Below are 20,071 nucleotides of genomic sequence, written 5' to 3' on the forward strand. Positions count from 1 at the left end.
TGTACATTTAGACACTGTATGCATGCACAGAATGACTGGGCAGAACCTCAGTGTCTTCTAGTATCTATAATAAACACTAGATTTTACAGTTTTCTGTTTATGGTATGTAGTGCTTGATGGGCTTGTCTTGAATGTGATACACATTAAAAAAACTACCTACAGTAAGTTGAATAATTATTGGTTCCATTGTTTTAGTTGGCTTTTTTTTTTAGCAGCTGGAATACCTGCTTAAATGCTTGCAGAACCTCCTGTCTCTGGCTGAAATGCCTGAAGAGCAGGTGTAGGGCTCGGGACACCAGAGGAGGATAGTCATGCATGGTTAGGTGGAGCAGCACCCTCAAGAAGGTTCTACCACCATGATCATCCAGGTCCAGCGGGGTGTTCTCTTCACTACACATTCAAAGAGCACACGTTCATATTAAAATAAATATCCTCTTTGACTTCTTATTTGCCACTATTTCTGTATAAAAGCTGAGATTACCTTCCACCAAAGATGCCCTCGGCCTGCTCCTCTATCTGCTCAAAATCTAAAGCCCCTAAAGATGTAAAAGGTCATTGGTTATTAACACTATCCACTCAATCAATCCCACCTTAGCATGTAATTAGTGTAGATGTTAATCTAACCTGGCATATTGTTTGGACCCTCCACTGTTCCAGTTATAGATAACTCACTCTGGGAATTACTCTCATCAAACTCCCTCTTAAAGATAGAAAGCAGACAGGAGATCCTGTAGTCCAGACGGACATTCAAGATGAACTGCCGGAGAAAACAGAAAATAATATACATACATGTATGCTGCATTGGTTCTGCAGTTTGGTTTTCAGTTAGTAAGAGTGGAAAACTGAATATCCTTCACCTGCAGGATCTCAATGATTTTGAGCTTGGTGTCCATGACCAGCACGTCCTGTTTCTCGGGTTCTATCTGCGTCTTCACTGTGCCTCCACTTGAGCTGCTGTTTGATGTTGTAGGAAGGAAACCGCCTCCTCTCAGGACTACTTGAGACATCAGCTCTCCCACGCCATGAATGGACCTCATCACATTACTACCTGGAAGCATACACACGCACACGCAAACACAAACACACAGATCAACTCTATATCCATCACACATGTCCTCCACTGACCACTCGGCTTATTCATACCTTTGCTCTCGTCTCCTTTGTCCAGTTTGCTGAAAGGGAAAGTGGTGCTTACATGGACACAGTCTAGAATAGCCAGCAGGATCTTGGTTAGTCTGAGCAGGTCACTGAAGTTGTAGAAGCCAAAATAAATCAGGTTCCTGGCCAGATTTACCACCTAAACAAGGAAAACTTTGACAGATTAACTGATTTAGCCTTCAAAACTTGACGACTACAATGCAAGTCTAATTTTATACCAGGAATCAGCCAGACCGACCTCGAAGGTAAGCTTGTTCTTCTCTTTGTCTGCAAAAGGAAAGCTCTGACAGACCACATCTCTGAGGTAGTTTTCAACAAACTCCATCGTCTGCGAGAATCGCTCCTTAATTTCGTCTTTCGATGTCCCATCGTTGTCATAGCTACGAATTAGAGGATAATGACATAAATAAATACAGAGACAGAGGAAATACTTTGCGACATAATTTCATTTGTCCATTCTCTCACTCGTCAATGGCAATCTCTGAGGGGATTTCGGACCACAGTCGTGCGTATTTGACCGGTGTAACCTGCTCCTGAGGATCACGATCCACATGCATATGCAGCATCATGCGACAGAAAGAGGCTCGCAGGTCATAGGGAAGGTCTTCATCAGACATACAGCGCAAGATCAGGTCCACATCCAGTTGGCCAGAGATCTTGTTGATTGCCAGATACTGACGGTCCAAACACATCCTGGCAAACAGGTTCAGCTGGTACCTGCAGCATTCATGTACAAGTTCAGTCAGCCACTTTAGATTTGGCAAACTAGAACAGTCAGTATGTGGAAAATAAGTCATAGCAGTTACCTGTAATAACTGATCACTTCCTTGTCCTCTTTCTGTCCCTCTTTAGCATCCTGGGCCAGCTCTCTAATACTTTTACTACGGATCTCTTTATTGCTGTCTTTCCAAAACAACCACACCTCCTCTTCATCCTCCTCTGACTCCACAGAGTTCTCCCCAAGCGGCGCTCCCTCAATCTCAAACCTCGAGAGCACCAGTCTGCAAAAGTGAGAGTTGATCAAGGAAAAATGTCAATGATTTTCCTTTATTTTTTGTTTTCTTCAAAGCTTGCAGGAATGACGGAACAAAGTGACAAATCAGTCTCACTTACTTGCTAAATTTCAAATTACTGCCACCCGATTAATCTATAAGACTGATGTTGATAGTTTTACTTTCAACTGATAACAATCCAGTTTGTAAAACTTATACTTTGATGATTCAAATATGGCCAATTTTCTACAATATGGCAAGTACTATTATTTTTGTTTAAACATCGCAACTTAATTTGGTAGGGAAGTATTTTAAATTAAGAAGCATAATACACAGAGCTATTAGCATACTCACTTAGTTTCTATCAGGATGTCTGCATTTGCTGGATCAAGCACCGCATTACAGATGAGCTCCTGTGTCACAGGGATGGACTTATTCATCGACACACACAAGTCTGAGAGGTAGTCCAGGAACCTGGACACATAAAGAAAAGGAAAAAAGATCAGCTGAAGCTTCCGAGTTGATCTACAAAAACATCAAATCCTTCAACACAGCCTCACGCACCAGTGTGCCACGTGAGATGGCAAAGCATCGTAACAGACTCACATCAGGCCAGCAGATGGTTGATAATGACATACAGCAACAGCGAAGTGAAAACCCACTCACAAACCTGGGTTCGCGGTTCTTGCGGACCAGGCTCACAAACGTGTCGATCTCTGCAGCAGTAATGTGTTTCTCCAACAGCTTGCGGTTGTTATGGAGCAGAGCTGTGATTGTGTCTTCTGCCAGGACATCATAGCCAATCTGTTTCTGCATGAAGCGAAACTGTTTGGCAATATACTCCTGCAAGACATCATGAACATCTTTAAGAAAACACACCATGTTCATTTCAACGTGTTGATTTACACTTTATTTTACCACATGAGCTGTTTTAAAACTGTCTCAATGTCTTTGAATTGAAAGGAAATTTGATGAAGGGGCTTGGCAGTTGAGCTTTCTAGTACACAGAACAAGACATTCAGTCACAGTATAGATTCTGGATAGATTTTATTTTTGATATCGGCATTTCAACAGAACAACAGTTCCTTTCATTTAGAAAATCATCATTTAAAAAACTGCACTGACCCATATACCTATGTCACATGGCGCTGACGCTCACAGAGATTTTCAGGCCTGACAGACTCTACCTGGTTCTTGCGGTAATCCTGCTGAGAGTGACGCAAAACTCTGTAACACAGGCGGCAGATATGTCTGAAGGGGGCATGACGCTGGTCAGCCAGCTCCTCCAGTCGCAGCATGGGCCCGTCCCCGCTGTCAGTAAACGGAGCCTGCAGCAGCTTGAAGATCTGAACAAAAGGATGATGTTGTGACAGTTGTAACCATATTAAGGTTGAAGTCATTGGAACATGCTGACTCAGATAGCAGACGTAGCATGCGTGCCACTTTGACACAGAGTTACAAAGATTTGAAGAGGAGGAGGTCAGGGGACTTGCAGTGAGACTCAAAAAGTTCAAACTCAATGGACAATGTAATCCCAAGTGTGTTCAAAATGCTATTTTTAATATATTAAGACAATACCTGTTTGAGAATATTCTGTTCCCTCATAAGTTTCTGACGCTCTCTGTTGGGTTTGTTAACCATGATCTCTAGAACATCCTGTCCATTGTTGGGAATGTCCACCACAAAGAACACTAAGTCCTCTAGGAGCTTGGTAACCGCTCTGATTGCAAAAAGGAAAGCAGACAAACAAAAGGTAAAACATGACTACTTAGCTCACAGAGAGAGAGGTGTATAGTCCTGCCTCACTATAAATGTATACCTCCTCTCATTCTGTGTGATGGTGCCTTTTTCCAGCTTTCCAGCAATAGAGGCCAGCACTTTACTAGCATCGTTTGCAAAGTCAAGGTCTCTCACTTCTGCCGGGGAGACGGGCACAATGGCAAAAGCCTCCTTGTCCTCTTTTTGAGCAGATGTGCCAATCTTTAATCAGAGAAGAAATACACAACTTCATTCACCGGAGAAATGTGAGATAATTTTGAGTATTTACAGTTTGTCTCCAAAGCAAGCATCAACTGTATGTAACTCCATCCACACTACATCTTAAACCCCAAAGCACCATTGTTACTGCTTGGCAGAGAGGGAGGAAATTGCAGAATTTCAACAGTTGGTGAAGACTTTTTCTACCATGGACGTCTTGTCGACTTATCAAATCTCAAAAGACACAAATAAATCTTGCCTCAGGTGTCTGATTACTGATATACAAATGAATGCAAAGGCACTGTCACTCACACGCAGCATGACAGGTTTTTCCTCCTCCTTGTCAATTGGCTGGTTGGTGCTGTGAACCCATGTGTTGGTGCACAGGTGTCTGAGGCGCACATATGAGTTTCTGAAAAGCCATTTGAATTTCTTTAGTTTTTATAGTATTTAGGATATATTCTTTCATAGATGCCAGACATACTGAAATCATAATATTTCAAATGAGACAACTTTAATCAAAGATTGCCAATAGCTGCAAACACTAAGCAGTATTAGCTTTTGTGAAAATGCATTGAGAACAAAGACATGACACTGAACTGACATAGTACTCAAAAAAGTATGTCGCAAGACAGACAGGGGAGGGATATTTTATGCTGTCAGATAATCCAGTTGAGTAAAAGCAGCAATGTCAAACTGGGCAAATACACTATTACAAGTAAATATGCTGCATCCGAGGCCAGACCTACGACCAACTTATAATAACAGTCCAAAGAGATGTGAGAAGCACAACAGCCTTTAATCAAATCACCAGAAGAACCTGAACAAGAGCATCAAATTAATGGAAAAACAACACGCATGTTCACTTCAGTACAGAGTATGGTCCAGTTAAACAGTCAAAATTCAATCATACTGCTCTGCAGAATGTAAAATAAAATGAACAGATCAGGCTGATGGTGATTGTGTATCAAAATAGTAAAACGTAAAGATATAAACTGCTTTGGAGGATATAATGTTCAGCCCCGTTAGGGAGTCAGCTGAGATTGTGAATTAAGTGACAAATACTTACATGGAAAAACTATGCAATTAAAGACTTTGTACTTTAGCAAGATATGCAGGAAAAACAGATGAGCAACACTTCCTTGAATGACTGAGAATACCAGAGCCTGATATAAGAGCAGAATGAATCAGCCAGAGTTCTTTCCCAATCACATACAAAGGAATATAACAGCAATGCCGTAGTGCATTAACCCCTAATTAAAAACAGGAGTGTATATTTGTTAAGTTCTTCAAAAAGCTAGTGGCAGTGGTCTAGAGAGACTGTCAGAGGAGTTATCTGCAGCATGCGTGTGGCGCAGTACGGGCCTGAGTGACTTTTTTTCTTAGATGGAAGGGTTATTTGAGGTAAATACAAACTTGCTCTCAGAGACTCTTCCCTCATCCCTTTCATAGGCCATGAGTGATCACTGAAAGCATATTAAGAATGATAACAAGGCTCATATACTATGGCCTTCACAGTCACCATATTTCAACCCATTTGAACATCTTTTTCTGGACCAGTCATGTTAGACACGACTCGCCTCCATCATTATCAAAAGAACAAATGAAGGGATTTCTTTTGGGGAATGATGATCCATCTCTAGAGCAGAACTGAAGAGACTAAAGCTTTTCTAGAGGCCCAACATTTTATTAAGACACTTACATCTCTTGTTTTTCCTTTAATTTGTCTTCCATCTGTACATGCTCACATTAGTACTTCACTAGAGAAAAACTGGACTTCATTTCTTAGTTCTTTAAGAGTTTTATACCTCTCACCCAAAAGGCTTCTTAAGTTCTGACTGGCTGACGGGGAGTTTCAGGCTTATGAGCTGTTGCAGGGACAATCCCAATTTGAGAAACATTGAGGTCGCATGTGTGTCACCAGCTTCTTCACAGTCATAGTTTCATAGTTTTCCTACCTGGGCACAAGTGAGTCTCCCCCTCTTAAGGTGGTAGGGTCAAGCTCAAATATAGAAGAGATGTCATTTCCGTCAGGAACTGACACAAGTGTGTACATGACTTTGTCTTGGACATTTCTTAAACGGGCTCTCAAGGCTTCTTGCTCGGAATCAAGCTGTGAGGGGAGAAAAAATAAATTCTGATTAGAAAAAAAAGTCTTAACAAGCTGACGTTCTCATTCAGCAACTTAGACGTTCATCAAATCGTTTTAATGGCCGCTGTTGTGGAAAAAAAAGAACTGTGTCATGTTACTGACAATGAAAAGCTGCATTTAAGTTGCTGTTAGAAGAAAATCTTTTAAAATAGATTTCTAAATAAGGCATCCAATTTTTTTTAGGATTCCCATTTTTTATTTAACTTTAACTTTATTCAGATGTGATCTAACTACCGTATATTCAAAATCATAATGGCATTAAATGCTTTATCTTATTGTCTGGGTCAGCATATGTTAAAAAATGATCAGGCAGAGCACAGAAGCCTTCTCCTAAAGCTTTGACGAGAGACACATTTACAGTTGCAGGCTGCCATCTGCTGGTCACTAAAATACTTCAGATTCTCACAGAATCCACTGAGCCCTCTAATGCTTAAAATGGTAAACAGTGCAATTGTAATGGGTTTTTTTTAACCTCTCCTTTTTTTAAAGCAACATTTACTCTCTTTAGATCTACTGCATCTACAGAAATGATAACAACAGTTTGTCATCTAAACCTAGTGTTTCTATTGTGACTCTCCACACCACAGTTTGAACATATGTAGCTATCCAACAATGAGTTTGAAATGATCCGATATGCTGGGACATTTTACCTGTTGGCACATGTGAAACAGGTCATTCTCAAACAATGGATCAGGTTTAAATTGAATTGAACAGAACTTAATTGTAAGCAGATTGATTTTTTGACATTTTTAGGGGGAATGTGGGGTAAGATGAGCCATTTCTTAATTATGTGGTCCTCAAGATAAGAAAAGTGAAATGAGAGCCTCTAACCACATTTCAGGATGTGTCTTATGAATCTAAACAATCTGAATGAATCTATGACTAAGAGTTCTAAAGATGTTTTGTTCTTTTAAAAAAGTGTTTTTCCGTGGCTCATTTTCCTCCCGTTTAGGAATTAGTTTATCCAGGTCATGGGAAAAGTCGCATTGCATCACAGCCATCTAACTGAATCTAAATCAAACCCATGAGAAACTTTAAACACAACTTGCCTCTTTTAAAAACCATATTTACCAGTATATTTCTTCTTTTTTACAAACAGTCATATTTCTTTTCTCAAAGATAAAATAAAACCAACCAAAAAGATTAGTCCAAAGTTGTAACCTTCCATAAAACACCCAATGACCGCTGGGATGGGCTCCAGCAACCCAACCGACGGATTAAGCGGGTATAGAAAATGGATGGATGGATAGCTGGCTTACCAATTCAAGCAAATATTTACCTAAACAACTTAAATGGATTTATACATTCATAGATTACCAACATGCGACATAAATATTTTTAGACCTGGTTCAACTGGCATTAATGTAACAACCGTAAGGTCAGAATTTCACTTTGACGAGCCAAAAACATGACGCTTAACATAAAAATTAAAACTGATGCTTAACACTCCTCCCGTGTGCTTCTTCTTTTCATAGTGCGACAGATACGAAGGGTGGCATCTAAAATGCTTACATGACAATAAAAGTGCATGGTTGCCAAGATACAGAGGGTGGGTCAACTTACTCGCTGGCTCATTTTACCCATCTCTCCCCTACACATGAGAGTTATTTACTTCAAGCGAAACCAGTATTTCAACAGGGTCTACTTACTGGAGAGCGAGAATCAAGGCACTCCTCCTCATACTCTGGGTTCACCTGCAAAAATACATATTGATTGAATTTTTTTACAGTATGTTTACATATCTACGTAAAGACGCATCTATAGACGGATAGATATATCTGTGACGTGAATATATAAATTGATTTATAGATCCAGATAATCATAGAAAGACAGAGACACACACTGACAGATAGATGGACAGTCTGACCTCTGCAGCCAGGTAGTGTCCAGTGGCCAAGTGTTTGAACCTAAACAGGCTGTTCCAGTAGCCCGCGCCCCCTCTGCATGGATCATGCTGTACAACCTAGTACCAGAGCAAACAGCGTATTAAACAGGTGAGGGTGCGAAATGAGTGCTGGGAAACAAAAAAATACAGTCTTCCTTTATGTCACTTTTGGAATTCGGCAAACAGCTTTACTTTACAGCACATGGCAGCAAAATCAGCAAAGCCTGACCCTAAAAATACTGTTGCTCACCTCTATCTCCCATAAGGCTTTGCTGCTAGTTGCTGAGGTAGCTGACTGCCGTCCAGTGGTGCGAAGAAAAACATATTGTTTCTTTCTGTGATCATCACACGTGAGGAATTTCTCCTGCTCTGCATGAAATAACCGCACCACGTCACCCTGCAGAGGAGGTAAACATCTGTCATGGCGGGAAATGTCTACTTTAATATTCAAGGCAAACTGACTCTGTCTGAAAAGAAATAAATAAAAATGTGGGTTTATAAAACGTTTAAAAACACACTCTGGAGAACTGGTTTGTGACCAAGATAAGACGGAACGGTTTCACAAGATCCCAATCTTTTAAAGTAGCAAAAGAATGTTTTCATTTGTTCGTCATTCATTTTAGGAATATTACACAGCAGACCTAGAGGTTCACTCTTTTTTTTTTAGTTAAAGTCGCTAATGTAGAGCCATCAGTAACACAAAACATGGTCTAATTTGCAAGCATCCACTGTGACTGATGATCCTGAAATAAAAACAAAGCAACCAGCCCACTCAGATCTGATGAGCAACCTTATGAAACGCCTACGGTTTGCAATGCACATCTTAATTTGACAATGTCAAATTTTCATTAAATTCATTGTACTAAAGCTTTTCTGAAACTGACTTTAGAGATCCTTTAGCTGCCTATTCATTGATTTAATTCACTTTACATCTGTCATATTATTGTAACATGTGAGTTGTATTAGAAACAGACCATAATGTTATGAAATAGTGAAAGAGAGAGACAGAAAGAGACAGAAAAAAATGACTTTATCTGATAGCTGGCGGGAGACGCACCCCTTTTAGGACAACCTCCTGATTGTCACTCCATTTCATAAACAAGACAATCTTCCAGCTGGTGTTACAGTTTACAGAGTTCACCTGAAAAACAGACAGAGTCGAATGTCACTGCAGGTTATATTTCCAAGCAGCAATCCTGCACAGTGAGGCTCTGCAACAAGCTACAGTGTGAAATGTTTGTGAAATGATTGATTTTTTTTCCTCTCTTGTTCTTTCAATTCTGACAAAATCATTTCAAGATAGAAGAAAACCTTTAGGTTATGTTGGCTTCCTGTAATTCAATCATTTGACTGCTCCACTACTTGTAAAAGGAGATGGCTCTGGGCTGACAAAAGCAAAATATCAAATAAAATCCTGAAAATCTAAATTTGGTATCTACTCGACTTCATTGGTTTTGTGTACATGCACAGCAATATCCCACCTATTGACCATTATCTAAATAAGACAATCTTATGATTATGGTGTTAACGTGAGTTGCTGATGGGAAATTCCATTCAAATTGTTGTTCAGATGTTACATAGCTTTGTCCTAATAATGACTCAAAGGTTTACAAAATGCCCACATTGCATCCCCATACACAATCTGAAGAATCTCTAAGCATAGAGCTTTAGCTTACTTAGGATTCACCCCAGTCCTACAAATAGAAACACTGTGACAGTAATAATCTATAACCTATGACAACAATCCCATAAAACTGACTATGTTCTTTAAAAACAAGGTCCAAGTCATTTCATAAGAAGCAGACCAGGCATCTCTGGGGCCTAGACCATGCGTTGTGAAGCATCGGCATGTCATAAAAAGTGATAGCGTGATTGAGGCGCATACATGTTCACATAATGGGACTAAGATCGGCACACTCTACAGAGCTCAAAGTGATTATTGCTTTCGCTGAATATGACCTTACTTGTTAAATGCTGCTTACATGGCAGTCTTAATCAGAGTAACATCCTTATCTGGTTAATATCAGAATACTGATGTGCATGTAAACCAAGCCATGACTTCAGATTTATTTTTTTTCCACTTAGATATCCTTAAAATACTTAAACAGTCATAAACAATAAAACAATGAGGTTTGCGTCATTTAAACTCAGAATACGATTCTAACAAATTACTGAATCTGTTTGTATTGCTGTAAGATCATTGAAATCCCCTTCGATAACATAAAAGAGGTAATGGTGCCAAGGAACACCGAGCAGTACACTATTATGGAGGAAAAAACAGACAGATGACAAACAGTTAAAGAAATAATCAAGTCATGGCCGTGAGGGGAAAAAAAGACAGAATCAGCCTAACCTCGTTGCATCCGGGATTATCCACCAGTTGGTGTGTGCTAGCATGAAGTGGCTGACCAGCATTTACTGGGTTCAGGACCACTTTGTCGCCAATAACCACCTGCAGTCACACACAAAACACACACAGAGTAAAAAGAAAAAAATAGTGTTGTTAAGAGTGTTTATGTGTCATTCCGGCAGAAGCACAGATGGAGTCATTCAAGACGATGAACAGCTACAAGAACCGTGATACTTCATCCGTAAAGTCTCCAGTCATACTGCACTTATGAAGTCATTCTCGCCTGAAGTCTATAATTAGGATTAATTGCATCATATTATTTGGTTAAAACACAATCAATCTAATTGAGCTAATCACACTTTTTCTTATTTATTTAGTTACATTTAGTTTAGATATGACTAAGAAAATAATAAATATTCACAAGTTGAAACTACCAACTTGTTGCTTTTGAATTATAAAATGCCTGAAATTATTATAAAATCATCAATAATTATTTGGAACTACAATACATCTTAGTTTTCAATCAATAAATTGTGAATACGTTTTAATTATACAATAAAAATATTGTAGAAAAATGTAGATATCATTAAATTATATTTCAATCCATTTCAGTCACACTGTCATTTGAAGTGAATCTTAGAAATTATAATCATTATTATTTGATCATTTGTTAGTAATGAACTGATTGATTAATCAATGACTTAAGAGGGTCCACTTTATGTTAAAAAATTATCGAGGTAACCAAACCAAATATAGGGAGAAATACTGTCATCCTGGTAACCAAAAATGGAAGAAAGAGTTCTGGCTGGGTCCAGAACTTCTCCTGAGTTGTAGCTGTCTTATGCGACCGACAGAACGCAGAACACTGAATGTGCTAGTATGTGCGTTTATTTGTTGACTGCAATGAGTAGATGCCACAAGATAACAGCTGGAGGAAGAAAATACAGACCGAAGATGATGCTGCTGCTTAAGAGGAAGTTTTCTCATCCACCTCTTCCTTCAAACATCCACACACAAGCACCCAGTGTAATTCAGTTTTTCTTATCTTCATTATGGTTTGATGCGTTGTTTTGTTATGTTGGACTTTGCCCACCCTGAAGTTCAATTTAACTAATTTTGAGTGTGTGACTATACTGTAAATAAACATTTAGTTTTTAAAATCTTAACAATGTGTCTCTGTGGCTGCTTGAGACCTGGGGAGGACGGGTCCTTTTCATATTTTACTGGCAACCCGTAGAGGGGACATAACACAGGAGCAGCATGTTGGCAGGACAATGAATCTTGTTGGTCAGTTTGTGCTTTTATCACTACCTAAGTGCTAAGCCTCTTGTGAGTTGTCAACAGACCGTGAATGGGCACACTTGAAGAACTGGAATGAGATATTTCAGACAACTCTACATGTGCTATTATGTTAGGAAAAAAAAAAAGCCACAGAAACATGCCCTAACTTTGCTGTCCATCTTCACCATGTGCAAACTAGTAACTTTATTTCAAAGCGAATGCTGGAAAATATAAAAGGAAAAGCGTCTCTCATCAAACCATTGCTTGACGCTGATTCACAAACAATTTCGTGATCTCCACCTGCACCGTAACCACAGACTTGAGGACTCACACTGTCCCCAATAGAGCGAAGTTTGTAGAAGGGCTGTATGTAGAACCAGGAGCCCTCATTTCCAGCAGTGTCCAACATCACCCTCATGGCGTTCTTCTCCAACAGCGCTGGTAAACGTTTGTTCACTGTAAGGTATTTGTTGCTCTTCAGGTGGAGAAGCTGCCCGGAAAATACACACAGTAAAATTAAGACCATGAAAGCCGCTGTGAGGAGGAAGGGCTTCTTAATGTGAACTCACGACAAGAAAGTACCTTTTAAGGAAACACCATTGGTGGTTTTATGCTATTAAGAGTGTAAATACATGTAAGAAATATACTGTACATAATAAGATTAATAAATAAACTTTAATATTGATGTTTTCTCCTTCTAAACTCCTAATTGAATTTGGAATTGATGGTGGGTGAAGACAATTGTACTAAACTAATCAGAGCAGCCTGGGCTTTTTGGAAAGGGGAGGGGGCAGCCTCCCAGCTTCTGTCACTGTAGGAAATTTGACATTTTGCAGTCGCAGCTTGTGTCGACAGCATATTCGTATTATATTCGTATATTGTTCAACTCCACCGTCTGATTTCAGTGTGATTTCAGTTTCAGTTCAAGAGTGAACATTTAGTAACATGCTCTGCGTGCACTCAACCTCAGGCATCTTTCAGATTTAGGCACATCACATGTTTGAATATTTGTGAGATTAAATCACCCCACTGATGGTATCACAGTAACCTCATTTTAATCAAAATTTGACCAAAGGATCACAGAAGTTTTTCTGGCCAAATACGAGGGAAGATATTTTTCTGAGGAACAAACCTGAATAACATTCCCATACTGAATTACTGATCCAAGAAGCTTCTTATTCTCAGAGTCGTTTTGCTTCTTCTCCAAGTCGGCCGCATGCTGGGATGGACAAAAGAGAGACACGAGAAAGTTAATCCCACAGCTAACTTCTTCTACTGCCACCAATTACACATAGAAATGCTGTCAGAAACAATCTGATTAGCTGTAAACAAAGCATTACCATACAGAAATATTAGTGTTCTTAGACTAAAAATGCACAGTTCAGCAGAGGGGCTTTAACTGAAGCTCAGGCTCATATCCATGAATACAGAGGAAAGATTGCAACCTTCCATTTTATGACTGTGCGGTCAGATAGTTTGCTTTGAATGGTGTTATATTTCAGCAGCATGAAGGAAAGGAAAGCCTGGACGGGAGAAAAGTACGACAGTAGAAATGAAAGGTTTACAAAAAATGTCTATAAAAGGATTCTACACGCAAGTATTCACAATAAAAACTGCTGAAACTGTTCTGTGGCATGCCAGGTCAAGACTTCTGTCCATCCACTTTGCATTCAGTGACCATATAATCTAAAAATATGTAGCAAAAATCTGTTAGTGTTAGTCCACTGCAACTTCATGCTGTCTTTTCTCTTGTGATCCCTGGATTTTGTGTGGTCTGTAGTGAGCGCTGTGAGATGAACATGTTGTCACTTCACTTACATGAAGCTTGTTGAGCAGCACTGTGTCAGTGTTCCCTCCAGGCTTCGCTGCTTTCCAGAACTGCTTCTGGGCTGAGTAGCGGTTCATGGGACACAGTTTGAACAGACAGTCTGCACAGAAACAGAGACAGAAATCAGTTGAGACAAAGATTAATCCCAATGAAGTCACGTAAGGAGAGGAAAAAAATGAGAACGTGGAAAAGATGGTCACGTAATGTGATTGAAGCAGTGTGGGAGACAGGTCACAGCTACAGGTTAGCATAAACCAACAGATATTTGTTGCTAAAACAACAGAACACATAGTAACAACTGCATAATAAATTGCCCGTTTTTGACAAGTTATTTATTAAATGAATCCATAGCAAAAAAATTCAAACAGATAGTATTTTCATCCCCTTCTCTGGAGACTGATCCAGACATTTTTGTGTTTGCACTTCGCACACATACATCAGTAATTCTCCTGAATGGAGATCAAAGGACTTTGTCCGCTTCAGGGAGGAGTGATACAGGGCAAGAGCGCGTGTACTTGTATGAGTGCTCTTGCTGTAAAAGCATAGTAACGTGAATACATTCTGAGGTTGGACCACAATAGGCAATGAACACAAAGAAACTCCATGTGTCTGTGTGTGCTACGAGGGGGCACAGTAATGGCCGGTTGGAGCTTGTAACCGCAGCAACGATGAGATGCTGCCGTCATAAATAGAGTTTGATTGTGCAGTTCATTTTCATAGACTGTGCAGCAAGTTGCAAGGAGGGAAACCAGGCCTTTTATTTGCATATGGACACAGTTTAAATGAAGTTCCTCTTCAGTCGCAGGACAGTTCCTCTTCTGTAGCAAGCTATAACTCCAATACAAAGGGTTTTATTCAGCAACTATAGAATAACTACTTTCCCTGAGTTGGAACTCTGCTCACAACTGACTCCTCCCTCTGAGTCCTGGTTTTCCTCTGATTTCACCGCTCAGACCACAGCTTTCTTTTCTGAGAGGGTGAAAATAGGAGAAAAAGAATAATCTGTCCATCCTTTCTCTATTATGTCTCTCTCTGTCCTCCACTTCGAGCCACAGTAACATGACCAAATAAGGTCAGCCACGAGAAGGGGAGCTGGATGACAGAAAGAGAGAGGCGAGGGTGGGGACGCCCTATCTTTCCCCCTTCAATATGCTGTCATCCCTCCTCTCTGAAATCTTCAAACCATTTCACACACCATTCATTCCCTTCATGGCTAAACTGTCTCAATCTCCTGCATCTGCATATTCCACCCTCTCTCTCCCCCTCCTCATCATGTGTTTACTTTAGTTTGACCCAAAATACAGTCAGAAAAAAAAAAGCGAAAAAGGAAGTGAAACAGAAATGAGGAAGGCAGCAAGAGAGTGAAAGAATGTCCAACAGAGACAGTAAAAGTGAGTGTGAGAAAGTGGAGGACTCTAGAAAAGCAGTGCTGTGGATGGAGTGTGTGCTTATGTGTTCCACAAATGTTCATAAATAGATGAAAAAGCCAATACCAGCCATGGACCTTGCTGGTAGCTGTAAATGAGCAAAGACTCAGAGCTCCAGTCTAACAAGTGAGCTGTCTTACAACTTCACTATTTTGCCATTCTCAAAACACAGTCCCAACATATAGGATTAGTGCTGCATGCAACAGATGATCAGCACGCACTAAACGTTTGCCTTCAATCATAGCCAGCTGTGGGAGAAAACATGTTAACCTGGGTTGACTGAGGTCACAGAATATGTAGAACTGGTCCTGTGGGTACACTATGAGTCACTTAATAGTCCTGCAAACAAAAAAACAATCCTCTACTTCCGGAACCTCCAGTGCATAAACATCACTTTATTTAACTCTCAGATATTTTTTTCAGACCATAAACAAAGCTGGTGCTGATACTGGCTGCCTCACATGCGCTTAGAAATGCTGAAATTTTACACTAAAGAGAGAAGCTTACAAGATCCTGTAAAAAATTAATTTATCCAACTGCAGCCACAATTATTACTGTGTTTATGGCCCAATGCTGGGTTTACGCAGTTAAAGTGACATAAAGCAGGCCATGTATGACTAGGCAGGACATTGATTCATTTCTGGCCAGTGAGTATTTCTATAAATCATTGCAACATGTGCAAAGTGTCTTGTTTGCGATATTTATATCCATGATGGCAGTGTGGTAAATGGTGCGTGTCAGAAATATGCTTTAACAGAAACTAGCCATTTTCATCACACTCTGGCCAAAAAACGGCTTTCTCTCTATCACACTCACACTGTTGTGTGTGAAAAGCTGACTCGGAATAGAGGAAAAAGGTTTTGTGGCCTTACATTGACACAAAGTGAAAGAGCGCTAATTAAAGGCAAAGCAAGCGTCAGCAACTAAGCAAATAACACTGTGTGATCGCTGCTTTCCGGGACGGTTGTGGATACACACACCATGGTTGAACGTGACAAACTGAGATGGAGGTGGGCTGTAGCTATGAAATACGGCTACGGAATATGGCGCTTATCTCCTGTTTGGTTTTGCAACAAAGCATTCGTGTTATGTGAACGGATCTTATGAAACAAACTCACTTTCCAACTCAATTCAATTCAGTTCAGTGAATTATGCACAAGGTGTCCCTTTATGTTGTTTCTGCCTTGTAAGGGTATCTTATTAGAGTAATTTGCAATAATGCAACTGCTCGTGGACTGAGCAGACTGTTTCGAGTGGGTTGTTTGTATTGCAAAGATAAGCTCTTTAAAACATCCTTCGGTCACTGACAAACTTCCCCAATTTTACAAAAATCAAGAAGAAGGTGTGTGCAGCCCTGGCAATAATAAAAAGTGTCAGGGATTGTAAAACCGACAGTTGGTTTATGTTTGCTCATGTTTTGTTGTTGAGAAGAACTGTAACAATAACTGAGCAGTGTAAGAATAGCAGCAACATTAATGGATTTAAATTAGATTTAATACACGATAACACAGAACTGCATTATTCACCATCATGGTGAACACCTTAGTAGTTTTTTTTTTTTTTTTTTGTAATTTGTGAAGTGCAGGAAAAGTCAAGACTCTAATAAAGACAAAATGTTCCTCTAAATGTTACAGGAGATTATACCATCATGTGACAGCCCATTGATAGAAATCCCTCCTCTTCAAATTAATTTTAAAATTGAATTCAAAGACTGAAAGTAACTCATTTCCCAGCAGGGATTAATGAAGGCCTTCTGGTTCCGATTCAACCTCATCTCACGGCAACTGTCTGTGACTCCCATAAAAGCAACTGCAGCCCATCACAGTAGAACAAAATCCTGGCATGTTTTGTCTTTGCACAACCGAGAAGTTAACACTGTTCAAGCACAAGTGGGGAGGCCTGCTGACACCTCTTTTACAGATCTGAGCAACTCTTCATTCTAGTAATTAGACTACAAAGTCTAGCCAAGAAAGTAGAGACACCTGGCCAATAAATCATATATCTTCTTCCATCCAGTGTTATTATCCTGTTGGAGATATTATAAAGGAAGCAACAAATCACTTATAGTGCATTCAAGACTGTTAGTGAGTCAACAGACGGCAGCGCTCCTTGACTATGTCTAGTAATATCACTCATTCCTTGATAGACCTGAAAGTAGAATATGTAGTCGTTGGCAGAGAAAGGAATTGAGCACATAACAGTTTCTGCTGTTCATCTCGGATGAACCACCCAGCTTGTCTGCTGTGAGTCTCTGACAGCAGCAGAGCTTTAGGCTAACAACAGCTAGGAGGTTGTAAAGAGTTAATACTCTAAACTAAGTAGGGCTGTATGAGGTTTAAATGCTTCAGTGCATACGCAAGAGGCATTTGAGGAAATTATGGCATGTGAAGGAGCGGTATACATCCAAAGTAAGGACAAGGAGACACTATTCCCCAAAATGGCCTTCACATGCTTCAAGTTTAAGAATGAAAATGTTGGAACGTGAAACCTGTGCACAAACAATAACTTGCTTTCAGACGTTCTTCTCTTAAAACAGAGGTAAGATTTGACTTCTCAGCCAGCTGTGATGCTTATGGTTAATGAGTAATAAACTCAATGTGTAGCTGATACCAATAGGTAAGTCATTTCTTTTTAAGGTGGAGTTTTGACCAAATTTTGACCTAATTAGGGCACTAAAGGAACACCAAGAAAGCACCAGAGCGCTATCAATCCATGCAACCACCCATCCATTCTCTGCCATTTTCCGGAACTGGGTTGAAGGGGTCAGACGACCATCTTCCGGGGGAGGGGGGTGGGAGATATAATCTCTCCCTGGTTCTGCCCCAAGGCCTCCTCAAATGCTGGTCATTTCAGAATCCCTTCCCCTGGGAGCCCTCTGGGAGGCTCTGGGAGAAAATGAGTTAGTAGAATATACCACTGTTATGAGAGGACTAATTTTCTTCATGCTTTTGGGTGAGTCAACATCAGTTTGATGATGTCCGAGCAATTGTCACAGGGCATCAGTAAAGAATAAACTAAAGAAAGCCAATTAGTGCTGAAGACCGCTTGGCAGTTCTTTTTCGTGTGTAATTTTTTTTTCCCCCCTATGTGGTAATTCAGCATTTAATAAGTGGCAGCCAGCAGCCAAGACTGGGTGATTTTAGTCGTTTAAGAGATTGTCAGAAAAAGCAAACAGGATTGCGTCATTTAACTTTGATCTATTAAAGTTCAAAGTTACAAAAAAGAATACGAATAAAGAAAAAGTATGAAGTGCAGCCTCGCTGTGTCCATCTGAGTAGAGATGTGATCCTGGCGTATTTTGATTAGATGTTTATTGCACTGCACCAAAAGTGATCCAAATTACGTCGTCATTATTGAAACAGTTGAGATGTGGACTCCATCATCCATATGAATGGTTACAATCTTTATAACTGTTTTTTTTTTTTTTGGAGTTCTCATTACAGTTATTGTTATTGGTGGCCCAGATGGCCCATTAAAGCCACACATCAACAATTGCATGGGGTGCATTAGTGCACATGAAACTGGTCCTACATCAGACAAAAATGGGAAAACATTTTAGTTCCAATCTTCTCAGTCAATTACATGCACAGCTGAGTTGAACAGTTACAGTGACCGCTCAACTGGGCCACTAAACCATGTACGGAATCGAGTTATGTTACAAGTTTAACTAAAATCCCTGCACGTGTGTTGTCTTTAAGTTATTTGAATAGTGATTTTGTCAGATATAACGCTGCTTTTACAAAATCAGGATTTTATTGGAGCAGAGCCACAGTCTGTAAATACTTTAATCGACCGTGAGTTGACATATAGTCCTAAGTGGCCCTAAGTGGCCCTAAGTGGTTGATTTTCAACAACGATCTCTGACATTTTCAGCAGTCTGACTAAAAAAATTAATTTGGCTGTTGATATAGATTTATGTTTTAATGTTTTTATAAAAAAATATGGTAAAAGATGCCACTTTGGAGCATGTATAGAGCACCTAGACCCAGAGTTTATCAGATTCAAAATTTGATATGTTGTCTTTGTCCTATTTTCAATGACCATTACTGAGTCATAAATCAGTGCATTCTACATGAAAACTTGAGCAATATATGAGAAACACATTATGAGATCATTAAAATAATCAGAATTCACCTTTTTATCTCCATGGATGGATGCAATAAATATCAAGACAGCACACAACAATCCGTCTGTTGTTAAGATGTTCGACTACTCTTGAAGCCAAAAACGGCAACCTCACTGTAACTTCAGTGCAAACCTTAACCCAAATCCAAACCAGCACCCCAGAAATTATGTTCTGCCTCATTACGACAGAGCATTGACTCTCTGAAGGACTATTATTTGTAGCGTTATATCACAAAATGTCCTAATGAGGTAACAAGTAAACACACGCAGGCATTATTCATATTTCAGGAAAGTGATTGATGATTCCATAAACAGGATGGCATTTGGAAAATGCACCATTGAGTTTGCACAGCTAAATATGACCAAAAGGAACAGCCACCGTAGCAAGTGCCCTAACATTAAAAAAGATGATCACACCAACTGAGAATGAACATACAAAATATTGCCACCGTGTCGCCTCTGCCTTCGTTGTGCTGGCTGCTACTCAGTGTACTCTGCCGTGTGTAGGCGTCTTATGGCATTTCAAAGTATCGTCCCAGGGAAACACAAAGCAAGGCTGATCTCTCAGTATATAGATATAAGCCCAATGAGCGAGAGTAAGGTTGTGAGCAGGGTGTTGTGTTTACATTAGGGGGAAATGTTACGCATACCTCAGCAGTGACAGCAAGACTCAGTGGACATAGCTAAGCTGGCCTTGTGCCTTTATAGCAACCACTTAGCAAAAATATCTCGTGTCTCCCAAACAGCTGAACATCCAACAATATAGAGACAAAATAAAAAAGGTTTCATAAAACATTGGAAAAACTCCATTAGGACAATTCCCAGAAATATTAGCTTTGGCAAACTCAAGTCTAAAAGAAAAACACTCAATTTCCGCAACTGGCTAGAGAAGGGGC

At 39.9% G+C, this 20,071-nt stretch overlaps 1 protein-coding gene across 5 annotated transcripts in view; it reads right to left on the reverse strand.

The window, feature by feature from the left end:
- LOC140303537 (inositol 1,4,5-trisphosphate-gated calcium channel ITPR1) overlaps positions 1–20,071 on the reverse strand; it is a 73,049-nt gene that overhangs the window by 45,953 nt on the left and 7,025 nt on the right. For all 5 annotated transcript variants that reach the window (XM_072382324.1, XM_072382322.1, XM_072382323.1 and 2 more), the window contains exons 4-26: positions 13,614–13,723; positions 12,928–13,014; positions 12,127–12,285; positions 10,518–10,616; positions 9,222–9,305; positions 8,415–8,561; positions 8,147–8,242; positions 7,929–7,973; positions 6,086–6,240; positions 4,440–4,539; positions 3,970–4,130; positions 3,729–3,870; positions 3,338–3,496; positions 2,821–2,993; positions 2,505–2,624; positions 1,965–2,159; positions 1,624–1,875; positions 1,397–1,538; positions 1,144–1,297; positions 858–1,048; positions 625–757; positions 482–536; positions 225–390 (exon numbers count right to left, since the gene is read on the reverse strand). In XM_072382324.1, coding sequence (XP_072238425.1) covers positions 225–390; positions 482–536; positions 625–757; positions 858–1,048; positions 1,144–1,297; positions 1,397–1,538; positions 1,624–1,875; positions 1,965–2,159; positions 2,505–2,624; positions 2,821–2,993; positions 3,338–3,496; positions 3,729–3,870; positions 3,970–4,130; positions 4,440–4,539; positions 6,086–6,240; positions 7,929–7,973; positions 8,147–8,242; positions 8,415–8,561; positions 9,222–9,305; positions 10,518–10,616; positions 12,127–12,285; positions 12,928–13,014; positions 13,614–13,723 — 3,125 coding nt within the window. The remainder of the gene's footprint in view (positions 1–224; positions 391–481; positions 537–624; positions 758–857; positions 1,049–1,143; positions 1,298–1,396; positions 1,539–1,623; positions 1,876–1,964; positions 2,160–2,504; positions 2,625–2,820; positions 2,994–3,337; positions 3,497–3,728; positions 3,871–3,969; positions 4,131–4,439; positions 4,540–6,085; positions 6,241–7,928; positions 7,974–8,146; positions 8,243–8,414; positions 8,562–9,221; positions 9,306–10,517; positions 10,617–12,126; positions 12,286–12,927; positions 13,015–13,613; positions 13,724–20,071) is intronic.

The sequence above is a fragment of the Leuresthes tenuis genome, unplaced genomic scaffold, assembly GCF_036924035.1.
Source record: "Leuresthes tenuis unplaced genomic scaffold, fLeuTen1.0.hap1 SCAF_3, whole genome shotgun sequence".
Classification (NCBI taxonomy): domain Eukaryota; kingdom Metazoa; phylum Chordata; class Actinopteri; order Atheriniformes; family Atherinopsidae; genus Leuresthes; species Leuresthes tenuis.